General features: G+C 47.0%; 1 protein-coding gene across 2 annotated transcripts in view; it reads left to right on the forward strand.

Moving 5' to 3' along the window:
* The window catches only part of SIRT5 (sirtuin 5), a 138451-nt gene that overhangs the window by 110626 nt on the left and 7679 nt on the right, over nucleotides 1-20146 (forward strand). For both annotated transcript variants that reach the window (XM_078687993.1, XM_078687992.1), the window contains exon 8: nucleotides 10069-10184. In XM_078687993.1, coding sequence (XP_078544119.1) covers nucleotides 10069-10184 — 116 coding nt within the window. The remainder of the gene's footprint in view (nucleotides 1-10068; nucleotides 10185-20146) is intronic.

The following is a 20146-nucleotide window of genomic DNA, read 5'->3' on the forward strand; positions in this document are numbered from 1 at the left end:
CACTCTGGCTTTCACTGTATCCTGCAGTCATGTCCCCTTTTACACAGTGTCTAATTCTCCAGCTCTTTTCCTCTTTGACTCCCTAACTTGCTTCAGTCCTGCCCAACCCACTCCTCACCTCATTCTCTTCAACTCATTTCCTCTCTGCTTACCCCAGAAACCCTCACCCTTCACGTTCCTCATAATTGTATTCCTTACCTTTGTACAGTGCTTGAGTGCTTTGTAAATTTTGTTATCACTGTACAAGTCTACTCACACACTCCATGTGCACGTGCCCAAATATCAGTTTTTGTATACTAAGTTTGCTTAAGCCTCCTACACTATGGTCTTGTATGTATGGGGTGAATGTTTGCCATTGTGCAACATTCCGTCCATCAATTGTTGTTTTTGCATTCGTCACCCCGAGTGGGACGGTTATGCTCAGACGTGAGTCCCGTGCTCTCCATGCCACTGGAATCAAGCTATCCTGGCTGAAGACGGCTGATAGCCAGAAACCGGTCCTAGGATGCTTGATTCCGGTCCAGGGAAGACATGGCTTGGCAGTTCGGTCTGGACTGTTCCCATGAGGCACAGGGTCAAGACTGATTTGCATATGGCCTTGTCTGAACTGGGGTGGTGTGGTGAGCAAAATAACGATGGATTAAACCCAGATCTGTGACTGGGGGTGAATGTTTGCCATTGTGCAACATTCCGTCCATCAATTGTTGTTTTTGCACTTGTATGTCAAGCGCTAAAGAAGAGAGTATTATTCTGCTGCTTGAAGTCTGTTTATTCACTCTTGTAACGCTGCTCTGAAAGGGTCGTGGTATGCATGCTTTTTTATTGACTGTCTTCAGCGCTGTAAACCTCACATACGCTGCAATAGCAGTTATTGTTTGGTCTGCAGGAGCATTAGAATGCATGTTAACATGATTGCCTCAGTTTCAGTGCTTAATCTGTGCCAGTATTTCCTGGTGCCAAGCACCGGCGCCTGTTTGTAAACACCAGCACTTAAATATGACTGTCCACCACATGGTGGCACTGTTTGTCTTTTTTAAGGCTAGCAAACTGTTTCACACTTCAATATATGTAAAAATCATAATGAATTAGTGCTTCTAGTCCAGCGTTGGCACTCAAGGTGGCCTGAAATAGTTCAATTTGTCGCACTTATGAAAATTAGGCCCCAGCACCTACATTTTTCAAATTAACCACTTGTTACTTCTATAGTTCAGTAGCTTTTGCTGTCATGTAGGCTGACGTTTTCAATATTTTAGTGTTGTAAGGTTGGTACCAGTTGCTGTGTTCACAGCTGAAATTGTCAAATCAGGTCACTATGAGGTGCTGTGACCACAGCTGGAGTTTCCAGCAGGCAGCTCGCATCCTGCATTTATCAGTTCTGGTTGCATCTGTAGTTTTCAGGTAGTGGCGCATGTTGTAATTCTGTTAGCAAAATGCTTTGATGTTACGGATATATGTACATTTCTTATATAAGCACTTGCTCCACTAATCACAGAAACAGATTTCCCAGCCAGTAAAATCAGGTCCAGCGTCCTCCTCTAAACCCCAGTGTGTGAATTTCAACAGAAATTAATCCTGCGTGGAAATTCTCTGTACCACTTGTAATGTGGGATTTTTGTAGACCCCCCCCCCCCCCTCCCCCCCCAGTTATGTGGAGTACGTCAGTCCTCTGCTCAAGAAAACATGTCAGACCAGGGTAGTGACATGAGGAGCAGGACGCCACCTGGCGACTAAGCCGGGAACTTTGCAACCTGCACCAAGCAAAGGTAACAAACAATTCAGAAATCTGCATGCTGTGATTCAGGGTGTGTAATTAGTTTGGGCATGTGCAGTAATCCTTGGGGCATGGCGTCACTCATGCCAATTATTTATTAAACCTTGTGAGATCCATCTTGCTCACATCCCCACACAAGAGCCTCCTTTTAGAAATTAAACTTCTTTTCCAAGTATGGTAAACTTAAAATGATATTTCCATAGAAAGAGAGACGTTTCCCCAGGTGAGCCTCAATAAGGTGCCCACAAACATGGTCCTTAGTGTGAGAAGTTGGCCTGGTATATGATGTTCACTATTCTAGTGAGCACCTTGCACCAGTCCAAACAACCCTTATGGTGATGGTTGTAAAGTCAACCTTATAGACCAGCCATCCTAGTGGTAGCATGGACAAAAGCAGTCTTAGGCTAAACTCAAGAGGGCATGTGAAGCCTGCTGTTTTACCATATGCAAAAAAATGTTTTAAACATCTTTTTATTAAACAAAAAAAAAGGACATTACACAACTCAAAACTGACCAGAGCGCATTGAGCAACTGCAAATATACACATAGAGAACATAGACCTCCATATTAGACAGATAAAGCAAAATATAAAGAGTGGGCTTAAGCGTCCTCCGAATCCACACTGGCAGGATCCACCTCAGGTGGTGTACAAATGTCCCCACGGTAAGCGTTCCAAACTCCCCAGATCTTACCCCACTTACGGGGCCGCCCCCTAGACACATAAACAGACCTCTCCCGGGAACATACACCAGTCGAGGTCCTCCATCCACTTCCCAACCCGAGATGCCCGAGCAGCACCCCAGAGTTGTGCAATATTACGCTTGGCTATCGCACAAGCAAGAGTGACCCAGAGTTTGCCATGGCTCAAAAGGTCGGAGGGCTCCCAAACATTCAGCAAACATAGACGTGCCTCCAACTCGATCCGCACACCCCACACTTCACTCATCTTCAAGTGTATCCTCGTCCAAAAATCACGGACCTTCTCACACTCCCACAGAATATGTAGGAACATTCCAGGCCTTCCACACCCTCTTCGACAATCTGCAGACACAGCCAACCCCATCCTCAACAATCCAGGACCCGTGGTGTAGGCGCGGTGCAGAATCCTGAGTTGGACCAATCGAAGTCTCATTGGGACCGCCACTATTCTAGGGGATGACACCGCCTCCCTCCAATCTTCCTCATCCAGAACTAATCCATCTGCAACCCACTGTTCCCTAAGCTTCACCAGGGGATCCTCAGTATGATTAATCAGTTTACTGTAGGTCAACGATATTGCTCTGGTAGGCATGTGACCATCCAGCAGTCGGTCCTCTAGCGGGGAGGCTACCGGAGGCTTCTCACCATGGGGGATTACTGCACGTAAGGCATGACTAATCTGAAGGTACCGAAACAGTTCAGTATCATGCAGCTGGTACTTGGCCTGCAACTCCTCAAATGTCAACAACCTATCCTTACCCCACACATCTCGCACCTGCGTAATTCCAATCAATTCCCAACGGTCAAACCCTTTCGTTTTCCACAGAGTCCCCAACTTCTGCGAGCTCCCCAAAGGTGTAGCCAGTGTTATACGCCCCGCCCATTTAAGGGCCCTGTTAGCCTCATGCCATACCCTTGTCGCTGTCGATGGAGGACCCATCAAAGGGAAACGGCCATATTTCGCATATAACACTCTAGTATACTCTCCCCAGGGCACTTGGCCACGGTCCATCGCGAAGCCCGGATCTACCGGCGAGCCATAAATTACTTGATTAATAGGCGCCTATTGGGACGCCCAATAGTATTTCCTAATGTTAGGCAGACCGATACCCCCGTCGTACCAAGGTAACATCAATTTTGACAATGCAATACGCGGCCTCCCCTCCCACAGAAGTTCGCGCTGCAACGATTCGATCTCGTTAAAATACGACGGGGGCACCGGGTCGAAGGAATTTTGCAGAGCATACAAAAAGCGCGGGAGGGCCATCATCTTAAAGAGGACCGCATGGCCCAACAAGGAGAGCAGTAGTGCTTTCCACCTTGCAACTTCACCACGCAGTCTGGCCAGCGGGGGTAACAAATTCAAACTGAAGCGTACCTTGGGATCCTTCGATATCTGGATACCCAAATACCGAAAACTGACCAATTCCAACTTCACCGGGCAATTCACTAGCACCCTAGGTGGATCACCACTTAACACAAAGAGGACCGACTTCGCCCAATTAATAGCGAAGCCCGAGTACCTCCCAAAAATCGCAAGGATATCCATAAAAACCATCAGGGAACTGCGTGGGGAGGTCAAATACAACAGAATGTCATCAGCATATAACGAGATCTTATCCTCCCAGTCCGAAGTCCAACACAATCCTCTAATCGAACGGTCCCATCGTACCCAGGCCACGAGCGGCTCCAGGGCCAGGGCGAACAAGAGTGGTGAGAGAGGGCAACCCTGTCGAGTGCCCCTCCCAAGTGAAAAGTTGCGGGACCTATGGTTGTTTACGACTACACGAGACAGGGGGGCTGAGTAGAGAAGGCAACCCTAACAGACAAATTCAGGGCCAAACCCCAACTTCTCCAGGACCGCAAAAAGGTACGGCCATAACACTCGATCAAAGGCCATAGTGGCATCCAGGGACAACAACACCGCCGGTTCATGGATGCGGGACGCACCCGCCACCACCCCATGGAGCCGACGGAGATTAAGGGAGGTATTCCGACGCGGCATAAAACCGGACTGGTCCGGATGCACCAGCGTCGTGATAACCTTCACTAGACGGGCGGCAAGCAATTTGGCTAGCACCTTAGGCTCTAAGTTCAAAAGGGAAATCGGGCGATACGACGAGCAATCCAGACGTGGCTTACCTTCCTTGTAAATGACCACAATGTTCGCGAGGCGTTGATCATAAGGTAACTCGCCACGGTCTCTACTTTCGAGGTACATGTCTTTTAGGTACGGGCCAAGCGGCTGGCATGTTGCTTAAACAATTCAATGGGGAGACCGTTTGGGCCGGAAGCCCTACCGGAGCGAACCCCCCTAATGGCCATTGCCACCTCATCATTCGTGAGGGCGGAATCCAAGAATTCCCTATGCTCGACAGATAGAACCGGCATCGAGATGTCCCGAATCACGTCTGCATTCTCCTCCTCCGTAAAGTCCCCTGCCGAGGTATAGACCTCCTCAAAATACCGGGCAAATTCATCCACAATCAACTGAGGATCCGACGACACCGCACCCGCAATACGCAGTTCCGGCACCAGCCGAGACCCCAATCACCCTTTTCCAACCAAGCTATCAACTTCCCGGCCTTGTCACCATGTTCATATATTCTACTCTGCGTAGTAGCGTGCTGCGTCTTTGCTCTGTCACGTGTCAGGGTCCTGTACTCATCCCGGAACAACCCGAGGCAGTGCCCTGCCCCAGGGTCACTTCCGGTGGAGACAGCGGTTTCTAAGACCAATAGCTCCGCTTCCACTCTATCTATATCCGCCCTGCTCTTCTTCTTCTGCCCAGATACTAGGGAGAGAACCTCCCCCTTGCAACAGTTTTATACGCTTCCCACAGGGAGCACTTCGACGTAACCGACCCCTCATTCTCCTGAAAGTAACGATCCGTGACACGCACAAGTTCCTTCCCGACAGCAGGGTCCTTCAGGAGCCATGCATTAATCGTTGCAACCCTACCAACATCACCCTGTCCCATCCGCAATCGAAGCCAAATCGGCGAGTGATCAGACACTCCCCGTGCCAAATGAGTCACTTCCTGAATAAAGGCCGCCTGAGACGCCGGTAATAAAACATGGTCTATCCTAGAAAGTGAGTGGTGCGCGGCAGAGGCGTGTGTATATCCCACATCACTGGGGTGCCGGAGTCGCCACCCATCCACCAAACCCGGCGCGGCTACAAGATCCGCCAGCCATCTACGGGAGGGCAAAAGCACACGGGGGGGATTCCTGTCTAGCTCACCATCCATTACTGCGTTGAAGTCCCCGCCCAGTACCATTGTTCCAACAAGCAGAGTGATGAACACCCAGCCCAAATCGCGGAAAGTATCCGCCTGTAACGCTGGGGGGACATAGATAGACAGAAACGTGACAGTCTTACCCTCCCAAAGCCCTGATATTCCAACATATCGGCCTCTATTGTCCATATGCAAACCTTTTAATACCAAATGAAAGGACACCACACAGGTTATATATTCAAAATATATATGTATTTATTTCTAAATAAATCCGCTTAACTCTTTATGAGCACAGGAGCACAAGCGTATAACAAGTAACTTAATATAACATACAAAAGTTGCACAAATATGGATAGGCCCTGGTGGCCCCTAAAACCATATACTAAAATAGTGGTCTAAGAACCACGTCACGAACAATGGTAAGGCCTAGGGCCTTGGGAATCGCTGGGGCTACACTGGACTAACAGCAGTTAGGCCGTGGGAGGCCCACAGGATGTGGGTGCAGTGTCTAAATGCACACGCGTGCACCAATAGAAGTCAATGGGTGCGTAAAGTTAGAAAGTTGCAGATTTGGAAGCCTTCCGACTGGGCTAGAACTTAACCACTTAAAACTAGGACACTAGGGATGTAAATCTCTACAGGAGCACCGCAGTACTCGCGTTACCTCACCCGCAGGAAGCGGGTGCATAGGTGTCTAAGTGTGTCGGGTTTCGTCGTGGAGTTCTATGGAGCCTTGGAGAAAAGATGCTGCAGGCGACCAGGAGAGAAGAGTCCGGTTGGATCCAAGGGTGGATCGAAGATGTAGAGTACCTGAAAGCAGAGTGGACAGAGTCTGTGTCACTAGCCAGTGACCAGGAAGGAACCAGGCATTGTCGGGTTGCGATCAGGTGATGTCGTGAAGCTTGTCTCCGCTGCCACGTGGACCAGGAGGTGTCGATGACGACCAGGTGCTGGACACGGACTGTCCCACAAAGGCTCTCGCTGTCGGCGGTGTCGGTTCTCGATTCGGAGTCAACAGGCCTTGGCAAATGCAACCCACGCAGGAATCGAAGATGGCTTCCGGATCAGACCAGCAAGGTCTGATGGGATGCTCCTTTTCAGGGGAGCAAGGGCCAGTCTGGAGCAACCAGACCAGCGTTGAAAATTCAAAGGTTCGTCGTCACAGAGGCCACTAGCCAACGAGCAAGTGACCGGACAGACGCGTCGAGCAGGAAAATGCAAAAGGGCCCAACGCAGCTCTCGGTAAGTGTGGAGAGGTGATCTTCAGTGCAAAGGATGCTCGGGCTGGGGCTTCTTAATCCCCAATGCACAGCTTGGAGGGTGCCTCAGGAGCTGCACAGAAAGCACTTCGCTGGCATTCCAAGATGGCCAGTCCCACGTCTCTCGTCGCCTCCACGGATTTCAGCTTTGCTGTGGCTGTGGATCGGGCTGTTGGATGTCTGGAAGTCTGGTTCTTGTCGGTCTCTGTCGTTCGAGCTCCGGCGGGAGCAACAACAAAGCAAACCGTTGAGCGCTTGATGGTGCCTGTTTGCACAGGGTGGTCACTCCTTGACCACAAGGGAGATTCTTCAGTCTTCTACGTCGAGTAGGATGTCGAAGGGTCAAGAGTTTCGTATCAGAGTTTGTCAGGATTATCTAAAGTCTTGGGACACAGCTCCTACCTTTATTCCAAAACAAGGGGCTGGATTACCTGCAAGGACCCTCCTATGGGTGGGACCCAGGAAGGGGGTGGTTACACCCCTTTCCCTTTGTCCAGTTTCGCGCAGAGCTGGGGCTGGAGAGCCCCAGCACCGGTTTGAACTGGCCTATGCATGGGACACCTTGTGTGCCCCAGGCAGTGTCTAGTTTCATTCAGCCCTTCCTGCCCCGATCCACTATCTCCTGTCTAGGGTGGTGCTAGCACCTCCCTCTGACAGGAAACCTACTGTCCAGGCTTCCCCTGCCAGAGTTTCGTCCAGCAGCGGGAGGCCAGACTTGTGTCTGTGGCAGCAGCATCCATTTTGTGATGCTGAGGCTCTGGTTAACTTTAACCGGGTTTAAGGAAAGTAACATGTCTTCTCCCTCTCAAGGGTGGAATGCTACCCCGTCGCCAGAACTGGCAAGGGGGTAGTATTCCAAAGCGTATGACACCTTACAAGACATGTTTTGATAAAGCCAAACCAAAGATAGCATTTAACCGCGAGGTTCATTATGCACTTAAGAGTATATGGTATGGCAATATCCTGTTACAGCTATAAGGACATGGTTCCGAAAGCTGCAGACAGGCTCAGCTCATGTTAGAGCACCATCTCACATAAAACCAAGCACTCTGCCTCCAGGATTGTTAAGGCCCGCCATGGGAGTGACTGATAGGTGCATATGTGTCCAGATATAGGTTTAGACATAGGAATACTATATCTAAGCAAGGGGTGATTACACGACCTTGCCCCAGCTGAGTGATCAGCCAGTTGTGTCAGTTTGGATGGCCAGCCAGGGGTGGCAAAAGATATGCTGCAGCCCCTGGTAGGCCTTGAATGCACCTATGCCCTGGGTATCTATAGTACACTGTACAGGGGCTCATAAGGTGACCCAAATCCCAATTGGTGATGTACCTAATGTACGTGGTGTGAAATTTAGAGAGAGAACAGCAGGGCTGTGGGTCTGATTAGCAGGCCCACAGCCACATTAAGTCGAAAACCAGTGAAGCAAAAAGCAAAAAAAATGGGGGGACCATAGGATAGCAGACCCTACTTTCCTACACTTAGCTTCACAGAATTCAGAATGAAAAGAAAGTGTCCAATCAGGAAGAGGAGCCCTTCTAAATTACTGGAATTAGTAGTCATTCAATATTCGAACTTTATACCTCTACCTTGTTGGTAGTTCATAAAGAGTAGCTCTTTCCATAGATGTATGCAAATGATACCCAACTTTATTTGAAAGTCTCCTCCCCGGTTGACTTCATTTCACTCAACTCCATCCTGAGGAACACCCAAAACTGGCTCACTAAAAACCACCTCATGCTCAACACCTCCAAAACAGAATTCCTTCTCATTACTCCCCCTAACCAAGCCCCTAAGATTGACCTTTGGATGTATCATCTTTCAGCCTTCAACTGCTCCTCCTACATTATCTAGTCTGCTAAATCTCTAGGAATCACCCTAGACAGGCACCTAAACATGCAGAATCATATCAGCAATGCAACCAAGGGTGCTAAACACCAGATGAGGTTACTAAGGAATCTCAAACCATTCCTTCCTCCGGAAGACTTCAAATGGGCAGTTCAAGTTCTGGTATTGCCAAGGCGAGACTGCAGTAGTTCCATGCTCTGTGGTCTCCCCAACGAAAACTTGGCTCCATTTACGGCTTCCATTAAGGTTGCAGCCAGATTGATTACTGGTACAAAAAGAAATGATCACATATCCCCAACCTTAAAATCCCTAAACTGGCTACCTTACGAAGCTCGAATACAACTAAAGATAGTTTGCTTGACTCACAAAGCACTGCACTTCAATACCCCCATCTATCTGGCTCATAAATAAGAATTATCAGGGGGTGGCCGTCCGTCTCGAAGTGCAAACTCACTGCTCCTCAAACCACAAGTCTTCCACAAAAAGAGAACGAGTAACAGAGCATTCTCAGGCAAGGCACCGAAGATTTGGAACTCCCTTCCAGCTGAAGTCTGTCGAATCCCATCCACGCTTCCTTAAAAAAAGAAGTGAGAAAAATCCTAATGTTGAAGTTCCTGCCCTAAAGTTCTTGGCACAGCTGCTCCGATACCACCCTCCTCGCTGATTCTACGACTGTCCATTACAGGGTTGTACTCCAAGGATTAACAGTGTGAGCAGGCCATTGCACATGTCTGTTTGGTATTTATGGAATGTTTTTCTCCCATTACCTGATCGTTGTCTTTTACATGTGTGTAAACCGGTGATTGATAGTGATGGAAGGCTATGATCTTATTGGTACAGTGTACATTGCCTGTTCTTCTTCATTATTGGATACGTCCGGACTCGTTTTTAAATGCTCAGAATCATGTCGATATCATGCTCTCGTCTTGAACCTGATTGTAACGATTGCTCTTGTCCCACTTTTGTATCCTACTTACCCCAACTGTGCAGCACTCTGATAGCCTCCTGGGTCATGTTCGCGCTATACAAAACTTTATAAATCAATAAATAGATGCAATAAAGATTTAAATAAAAGATCTTAAAAGGTGCAGTGCGTCCGACAAACACCTGGAGGTAACATTTCAGCATATAGTCTTACAGGACCTCAGAGGAAAGTTAAAAAGACCTTTACATCTCAAATTGTTTCAATCCACTTTACAGCTCTGTTGTGTAGAGGTTATTTAATCCGAAATAATTCTGACTTGTTCATGCAGGTTGGCACCTCCTCCGTGGTCTACCCAGCTGCAATGTTTGCCCCGCAAGTTGCTGCCAGGGGAGTGCCAGTCGCAGAATTCAATATGGAGACCACACCAGCCACCACCAGCTTCAGGTAATAACGCTTTGTAGCAGAAGTTTATTTTACATTTTAGAATGACGGACATTTAATTCACACATGGCAACACACCAATTTCTTGACCAAGTCTGTTAATCAATTTTATTTGGTTTTACAGTCCTGAGGTACAGTCGCAATATTATGGCACACACCTTGAATCGGCAATGTCACTGGGCTTGCTGATCTTACGATGAGGGTTCAAGTTGTTTTGGGTGTAATATCAAAGTTCATATTGTTTATTGTTATTTTATTTCACAAATTAAAGAAGATTAGGGACTTCAGAATTTTTCCAGAAACATAATGTGATCTAAGTAGGCATAAATAGAAGCCATGGGATGAGCAAACATTAAATCATCCAGGGTACTGGAGGACTCCGTCCTACAGAAATGGTGCAAACCATTTTAGTGCACCAAGTCTGAACTGTATGTACCCTTCCTGAAAATCGGATTAGTTAGGTCCTTGCTGAAACCAGGGAAGTGAGGGAGGCGGTGGCATGGCTAGGGTCAGTGCAGCAAGGGCCTGATACTGTCTCGTCTCAGATGAAATAGGTGGGGTGTACTGCTGCAGAGCTGCTAATCCGGAGTGATAAACTCATTGGCAGGACAGCCCTGTCCCTAAGGATGCGAGTCCCAGTACTGCTGACTGTTGTCTTTGCTTACTGCGTACAAATTCACTGAATCGGTTCTCCATCTCTGCTTTAGAGTATCCATTCTTGCAAGTGACTTAAACAAGCATTTGCAATGCAATAGGTCTGACGTTTGCGAGAGTTTGAGCTACTGGCATTGTAAATGACAATGCCTTTTATTTATGTGTTTTGAAAAGCTGCAAGCGATGCGTAAACACGTACTTTGTACTCATAGTCCTTGCTTACAAGAAGCAAGACTGGCAGTAAAAATGATGCAGTTACCACCAGCCTGGTTTCTAGGGGTGGGCGGAATTTGCGTTATCGCGTTATGCAAATCTCTGCGAAACGGTAAAAAATCTCCACGAACACGCAGAAAATTCTGAGGGGGAAATATCTCGTAAACACGCATCTGAGAATGCGAACAAGCAAGAAATTTTGCGAAGTCGCGGAACGCAGAATTTTGGGCTATTTCGTGTTCTCCGCGGAACACGAAATTACCCAAATTCCGCGAATAGAACGGAATTTACCGCCCAGGCCTACTGGTTTCTCATTAGGAATGACTATAAGTACAAAGTGCGTGTTTATGCACCGCCTGCATGTTTTGAAAACACAAATAAAAAGCATTGTCATTTACAATGACAATAATCCATATTTTTTTCCTCGCCATGTCATGCCATTCCAGTTCAGACCGAGCCATATGCAAATCCGTCTTGACCCTGTTCCCCATGAGGAACAGGGTCAAGACTGATTTGCATATGGTTGGGTCTAAACCAGGGTGGCATGGTGAGCAAAAGAACAAAGTATTTAACACAGATCTTTTGACTGGGGTGAATGTTTGATTTGCTCTGCATTCTGTCCATTAGTGTGTCTTTTGCTAACTGATGACAATAGTCTGCTATTCTCGGATCATTATCGCATTAAAAAAAAAACCATTTGTTTTATTGATTGATTCATTATTTCTATTAAGCATCTTTTATCCATTACAGCATCAAAATGAAGATGAGCAATGGATTCTAGTTTTCAACAAACAAACTTAGCGGGTCATCAGGCTTGGAAGCAGCTAGCACGATAGATACATAGAGATGGTGTTGGTGTAGTGGTGCAACACAGCCACAATTAAAACACAACAAAAACACAAAGTGACCACTTCTTCCCCAAATACCAGGCCAAAGTGTGAGATCCACCACAACATCCTCACCCCTCCTCCGTTCACTAACTGGTGGAGCAGGACCATATATTGAGGAACTCCTTGCATTCATGTTAGTTTAACATTAGACTTTGGATCAAGTTCATGCAAGAGTGTGTCCCCGTCATGTACACTGTTACATCCTATTCCATTATACATTGTGAAATACATGTGCCATTCTTAACAATATCACATTTGTATAGCTCTCACTCATAATCAGAAAATCTTACAAATTTTCCCCAAATAATGTGGAAAATGAAATGACGCGACTAAATTAAATTAGCAACAGGTCTAAAGTAAGATCCAGGAGCCATTTGTGCTAATATTATGGCTGCAAATTGTGCACCAACTTTTTTACGACCAGTATCCGATTTTGCAAACTGACCTAGGTACTGTTGGGTTGACTTGCAAAATCACCATTTATGGATCTTAGAATTATCTGCCTGATGAAAATCAGGCAGGACGCAAATTAGGACCTGCGCTCAATTCGCTGCAAATATAGGGATGGTGGTCTAAATGGGCCGCAGGCTACTATTTCGGTGTCCAAAATGGGAACGTTTTTTTTCTAAAGCAGCTTGTGCTTTTTAAAGGAATTGGTGCTGCTTTAAAAAAAAAAAGTTTTCTATTTGGGAAAAAATCGGGGAGAGCAGGCAGGGCCAAAGGGAACCCTCCCCCTTTGTGAATCAGTTACCACTTCCTTTAATGAGTTGGTAACTCGTCTATAGTTTGTGAACAGTACTGTGGTCACAAACAATTGACACATACCATACTGAATCTCAATTTGAAAGCAGTCACCCCTTTTACGCCCCTTCCAAATTGCAATTCATTATGGAACACAAACCACACTTTGAATCCACAGTCCATAGTACACATTCTGACTTGTAAAATGGGTTTTGTACATTACAACAATGAATTTTGTAGTGACAAAGGCAGTGATTTTGTAAATTGCAAGGTTTGTGATTGCAAAATACTTTAGTACATCTGTCTCCCAGTCTTTAAAGGGTATGCTGATGGGGTTACATTTTGGGGATTAAACAGTCAAGTGGAAAATGGAGAAAAGGAACATTTTGATATATATGTGACCTTGTTGAGATTTGGTTGAGACAACCGAGTCAGGTCGAGAGTAGGAAGAGCAGAGAGTTAGGGGAACAAGTCTGAGATTCAGAATTGGTGACCAGCAGTTTCAGGGAACAGAAGGAGACACTGGCCACAGTATGAATATAGTTGTTAACCGGAGACCAGAAGGAAGGAGAGTGTGCGATGGAAGGTTTACAGAGAGGTGAGAAGAGCATGAGAAAAAGTTGGATAGAGGGAAGGGATACTTGTGAGAGTTCTGATGAATGGTTGTGAAACAATGTGGAAATTAACAAAATGAACAAGATGTGAAGTTATTGTCAAGCTACTCACTGTGGTTCTTGCAGACTTGAGCACTAGTCTGTCCTTTCCCATTAGAACAAATTGTGTTATCTTGTGTGGCTCATTTGATCTGCCCCTACTTGGTTCTCTTATATGATGGGCCACTGGGACTATATTATGTGGCATTTTATGCGTAATCCATCGTTTGTTGCGTAATTTGTACAGTTCATCAACAGTTTTTGTTTCTACTCCATTGGATGTAAATTTAACTAACAGAAAGTGCAGCTGTTGATTCTTTGCAAAGGTTAATGGCCTACCTTTTAGCTGCTGAATTGCTGTATTCAGGTGTTAACTGGTACTAATGGCCTTTACCCAGACAGTATTCATAGTTGTTACAATGATATTTCTAAAAACAAAAATAGTTTTGCTTTAGATTGTGCCGCATGAGTTGCCTTTTCTTACCACACAATTTTGTCAACCCTACCGATATTTCAGTCCAGTGTCTGCTAATTGCAGTGGCCCTATTTATATTCCAATATGCGGTATGCTCAGAAACAATTTACACATCTGTATTGATCGCCGTCTAAAACCTGGACATGGGAGAAATAAAACATATCTATGATGAGCTAAAGGGAGTAATAGTTGATGGCCAGCATTCCTGGCCCGTCGCGCAGCGCGCGTGCCAAATGCAAGCCTGTCTGCGCCTGTCCGCGCTGGCTGGGCCCAGGGGCCACAATCCCTGTTAGTTTTTTAGGAAATAGCATTGTCTATAGCGCCCAAACTCTATATGAGATGAGAAGGGACATTAACCACAATTGTATACACTCACTGAATATTGTTATCAGTCCCTCCCACTGCCCTTATTGTAACTTTGTGCTTCAACCTCACAATAACTATGCGCCTCCATCTAGGACTCCGTTAAGGATGTTCCTTTTAAATTGCTGCTCTCTCCCTAAACACTCATTTGAATTAGCACTATTTTTAGATGAGCTTAAACCAGACGCTCGATTCCTAACCGAGACGTGGCTTCAGGCTGAAGCCGATCCCATCATTATTCAAACCCTTCCACCGAGTTATTTCATACGCAGGGTGGACCATGAGATTGGCAGAGGCGGGGGCTTAGCCATTATATTTAAAGATACTTTTAGTTGCCGGTCCACCACGGACACGCTACCTGATTGTGAGCATGGCCTTCTCTTTAGAGTTCTCACCCACAAGTACCTTTTCCGGCTTACTGCTCTATCGCCCCCTGGGAGCTATAGGGCAATTTCTTACCGTTCTCCCCATGTCTGTTGCCAATTTAGCACTAGCCCCAGCTAATTTTACTGTGCTTGGGGATATTAACATCCACTTAGATGACACCTCTAACCATGTAGCCAATGAGCTATCAACGAGTCTCCTGGCATTTCAACTCAGGCAAAAGGGTTTGCCCCCACTCATGTCAAGGGCCATCTTCTTGATCACGTATTTAGTAACCAGCATAATCTTTCTGTAGGCACCCCTACTCCACTCCCTTGGACAGACCATTTTTTGATTCCTCTGTTCTGGGAGATGTCTGCGACTGTTCTTTCCCAGATTGTTACTCCGACACTGGAAAGGAAATGGTCAAAGCTTTCCATCGACCACTGGACCACGGTTCTTGATGCTACAAGACCAATCAGCGACCCTAACCCCATTCGGGCTAACAATAATTTTAATCTATGGATTCTAAGCTCCCTTAACATAGTACTCCCTAAGAAACCCACCTACAAGAAAAACAGACAAAACACAGCTCTGTGGTTTTCTCCCAAACTGAGGGATCTAAAGCAGGCCTGCAGAAGACTAGAAAGAAGGTGGAGACAGGATTTTTCAGAAGCTAGGAAAGCAGACTATAGACAGGCAATTAGGCTGTTCAAATCAGAAATGAAAACCGTTCAAACCGTATTTTATGAGGAAAAAATTAGTACAGCCGCAAACTCACCCAAGGAGATTTTTCGTATTGCCAAATCACTCTCTACCTTGCCGCAGAAACCCCCGACTACTGAGGGAGCACTAACTTGCTGCAACAATCTGGTAGAATTTTTCTACCCAAAAATTCAAAAGATTTGTTTGCCCTTTCTTCCCTTTCATACTGAGTCCACGGTCACTAGTATGAGAGGCCCTCACCCTAAATCCCAGTGATCTCTAGAGCAATTTCCTCTATTGGACGCTGACTCATTGGATTTATACATCTCCAGGGTACCCTCGGGTTCTCCCTCTGACCCTGCCCCCGCTCAGCCTCTTTCCTTAGTTATGAGTTCCATTCACCCGGTAATCCTTGATATCTTGAATTCTTCCATCACCTCCGGTCTGGTGCCCCCTGCTTGGAAGTGTGCATTGGTCGGGCCCTCTTGAAGAAACCCAACCTGGACCATTCCAATCTGATCAACTATCGCCCAATTTCTCTTCTTCCCTGGCTGAGTAAGCTAATTGAGAAACACATAAATACTACTCTTGTAGATTATCTGGAATCTAACAACTTGCTCCATTAATCTCAAACAGGATTTCGTCCACAGCTCGGGACGGAGACGGCCCTTCTAGCAGTAACAGAGGAGGCAAGGAGATTACTGGACCAGGGCGGCACAGTGGCAATTATCCTCTTAGATCTCAGTGCCGCCTTTGACACTGTTAATCATAACATCCTGTTCTGTTGACTCAAAAACCTAGCAGTGACAGGTACGGCACTTACCTGTTTCCAGTCCTTCCTCAGTGACCGCTTTTTACAAGTCTTTAAAGGAGTTGCTCTGTCCAACCGGTTGCCTCTTAGTTGTGGGGTTCCTCAAGGCTCATCTTTGAGCCCCACGCTATTTAATATTTTACCGGGTTCAGAAAAAACTTGCGAGAGACTACGTCGGGGTAAAGCGTTTTTTTTTGTAATAGATTCGCTTTCTGCGGTCAGCCAGTCTGAAAGTAAAATAAGGAGAATGACAGGACTCCTCTCCGGTGCTCCCAGCTCCTAGCGTCGTCTTCCTCATTCACCGGTCGGTCTTCCTCCTTCTCTGCCCACGCTGGAAGTGTAGGTGGAAGGACTCCGGAACCCCCACAAAAAATATTAAAGGTAGGGGTAAGTATTCTTGTGTCACGGTGGAAATAAGGGAAGGGAGTGAGGAAGCAACCCAATCCAACCAGTGACACGCGGCAAGCGGTGAGGAGTGAGGGTGATAGGTTGGGGAGTTACACTATGTACAAGCGTCGGTAAGCGGTTGGCGTATCTACACGTCTGGCCTCTCTTGACCCAGCCCGCGAACCGCTCTCGTACCGGTGTCAGCCACGGTCCTCCTGGAGCGTGGATCAGCGAAGCATGTTCCCGGTGGCCTCTTGGCTTTCCTGTCCACTCTGGGCTTTCCTCCTCTCCTCCCTAGCTAGATGTTCGTCCCTGGCGTCTCAGTTCTCTGTCTCGATCTTGGTTCTTCCTTCCTTCGCTCTCCTCTTGCTCTTTCCAACCTCCAGTGATGGCACACACTGTGTTCCGGTTGTCGTCTTCTCTTATTGGATCAACGGCGACGACGTCCTCACTGGGGGTGGAGTCTGCAACCAGCGAGCTCCAGTTAAAGGGACCAGCACCTGATTCCGTGAGGTCCGGTTGGGATGAATGGAACCACTCGTCCTGTCGAGGAGAAATAAGAGGTGCAATAACATCACAGGCCTCCCACCAGTCTCTTGTCAGCCCTGTTGTTTCCCCGGGTATGCCCGCCTTGTGACAAATATTTATATAGATCCCCTGCCATTCGGCATAAAGATCATCACCTACGCAGATGACACTCAGCTTGTAGTGGCATTAAACCACCCTGAGAGGTCATCTTGCACACTAGGTCCCTGCCTAGAGGCGGTAGCCGAGTGGATGGAACTCTCACACCTCAAGTTAAATGGGGACAAAACCGAGTTTATGCTCCTGGGCAACTCTCCTTCACCCAACCCTGCTCTTGTGTAGCCGACTTGCTTTGGCCCTGCCCCACCTCCAAAGGAACAGATCAAGAGCCTTGGCATGTGGCTCAACAGCTCCCTTTGTTTTAATCACCAGGCCACTAAGCTCTCAGCCACCTGTAATGGCCTGATGAGAATGCTGCGGAAGAACCTCCCCCTTCTAGGCGAGAAGGATTATGGTACAAGCCCTTATTCTTTCTCGCCTGGACTATGGGATCGCTCTGTACCTGGGAGCCATCCAGTCCACCAGTCATAAATTGCAAGTGATTCAGAATGGTGCTGCCCGCCAACTTCTCCAGATTCCTCGGAGACCATCTGCGAAAGCGGCACTAAGGAGCCTTCACTGGCTCCCAATCTTGGCCAGGATACAGTTTAAAGCCATGTGCTTGGCTCACAGACCCATCCGGAAGACCGGTCCGGTCATTACTCACTCCCTTGTCATCCCCTATCACCCCCCTAGGAGCCTTCGTTCAAGCCTCGCCTTTCTGGCTACTCCGAAGACAATACGAAGAACCAGATGGGGTGGACGCTCTTTATCCTTGAATGCATCTAGCCTCTGGAATTCCCTCCCCCCACTCTGCGGAAGGAAACTAATCTGTTGACCTTCCGCAAGCTCCTGAAAACCCATCTCTTCAAGGCATCGCTCTAACATTGCTGTTCCTCTGCCGCTCGGTCCATAGGCCTCAGGGAAGCTACGCGCTATATAAACTTAAATTCATTCATTCATTCATGGAATAGTGGGAATAGTTTTGAGCACAGGAAAAGTATAAAACAATTTCAGATTCAAGGTGTGATGCTTTAGAAGAGCTAGGCAAGAATGTGTCTGTCAGAGTTTTGGTTCATTTGACTCCCGTGCTGGTGTTGGAATCAAACAAAAATAGTCAGTCTGTGTCCGTTAATTCCAGTATTGATGAGAATTACTGTTCAATCTGTTACTTTTGAATTTAGCAGAGGCATCTGAGGTTTTCACCTGGTGTTAAGTGCCCCAGCTAGAGGCCCATATCGCAGGGTTATTACATGCAAAATCGAAGTAAGCATAGTTTGTAAGTGTTATTCCCAATTATTTTCAAAAAGGGTATACATCGCGCTCTACCCCCCACCCAGTATTATTTGCCTTTGAGTGTTTTTCCTCCCTCTAATGCATCATGGGACGAAATTACTCTAATAATGTACTTTTGTCTGTCTAAATACAGGCCAGTGACATCTGGAAACTCATTGCAAAACCCCAGCCATTTGGCAGGCCCTGCCACAAATACTTGCTTTAATACATTAATTAAACATTTTCTCATAGGAGAACTGCTCACTGCCATTAGAATGAAGCTAGGATTACATTTTCCAGAACAGAGTAGCAGGAGACAGAAACGGAAACCACTGGGCTCATCCAAAGATGAAAAAAGCCAAGTGACTTTTAAAGCAGGTTTTGCAACATTTGGGTCTCCTGGTAACAGTAGTTGTGAAGGTTGGACTCCCTCTGGACTCTTCCCCCGCCTGGAGTTTGGAGCTCCCTGCTCCAACCAACTCCGGTTCACCGCATGCCACTGCCCCAGGTTTTATCGGCCCCTCTATGCTCCCTACCTGTGATACAAGCGGTACCAGGGTCTGCTCCATGGAGCGGGTCTTGATTTCCAGCCCAGAGTCCATGGTGAAGCCGGAGGAGGAAGACTAGGAGACCCCGCTGCTGCTGCACAGTGAAGTGGCCATGTCACCTCCGTGCCGCCCTGTACCGCTCCCCGGTGGCCTCCCTGTGGCTCTCAGCGCTGTGCCCTGGGCTCCCTCTAGGAGTAAGCTCGCCTCTCCTCTTCGCAGCGTGTGCAGCCAGAACAGCGAGCGCACCTCCTGCCAGCGAGCGACACGCACCGCAGCCGGCCACCTATGGGGGAAGCAGCGCCGCTGCTAAGCAGTGTGCGCCTGAAAGAAAATAGCGCTCACCGACTACATAACAACAACCGTGTAATACCGCAAGTAAAAGGTCCAGTCGTTATGGGCGGCCACAAAAGGAGACAGGGCGGTAACAAGGAGGAACTAAGAAATCTTATAATCAATTAGAAGCCAGCGTTTACCAAGGACAATGAAACCAGCCAATGAAAAATATGGGCGGAGAGTGGACGAGGCTTCCACAGCATACCCTACTAAAGCATGCCTTGCAGAGCGAGCAGCGGATGCATGCTTCAAAGCTAGGCTCGACCTAAAAACTTAGTTTCCAGCATAGCGTGACTGCTGTGAAGAGGTGCTTCCCATGGAGTTCTACCAATTGTGAGCAACAGCAAAATTGCCATTGTACCGGATTATATCTCCTTTGACAAGCCTCAGTAGGTTATTGGAAGTCTTTCCAAGATTGTGTAATTTCCTCTGGTGAAATTATGCAAAATTCTATAAAAATACTTGAAACATGGATTCTTCATTTTGTGCTATTTCTGTAGCACAAAATGCATTCTCGCTTTTGGATGGGAGGATACTTTTTGTGCTAAAAAAATAACACAAAATCATGGCATGAGCAACACCCACCTGCGTTCTGTTCCCTTGCATTGTTCCTGTGCTCATGCAATAGAACTACACGATTTGGTGTAATAGCGTCTTTTGAAGCATTTCGTGTAATGCGCCTAAAAAGAAAGGACAGGAAGCACATACGATTATGCTAGCATGACCTAGTTATTTGCCCATACTCATCGCAGTGGCATGTTGACCAGTTCCACACGGTACACTTAGAGGCCATTATACTTCAAACCTGCTTGTGTAGGAGATAAAACAAGATCAAACAAAACCTGAGTGACCTGCTGAGCATATGAGAACAGCTGATCCAAAATAAACCTCTGAGAATTCCTTCACAACTACCCTGTCATAAAGCTCCAC

This window comes from Lissotriton helveticus, chromosome 4_1 (assembly GCF_964261635.1).
Source record: "Lissotriton helveticus chromosome 4_1, aLisHel1.1, whole genome shotgun sequence".
NCBI classification, from domain to species: Eukaryota; Metazoa; Chordata; class Amphibia; order Caudata; family Salamandridae; genus Lissotriton; species Lissotriton helveticus.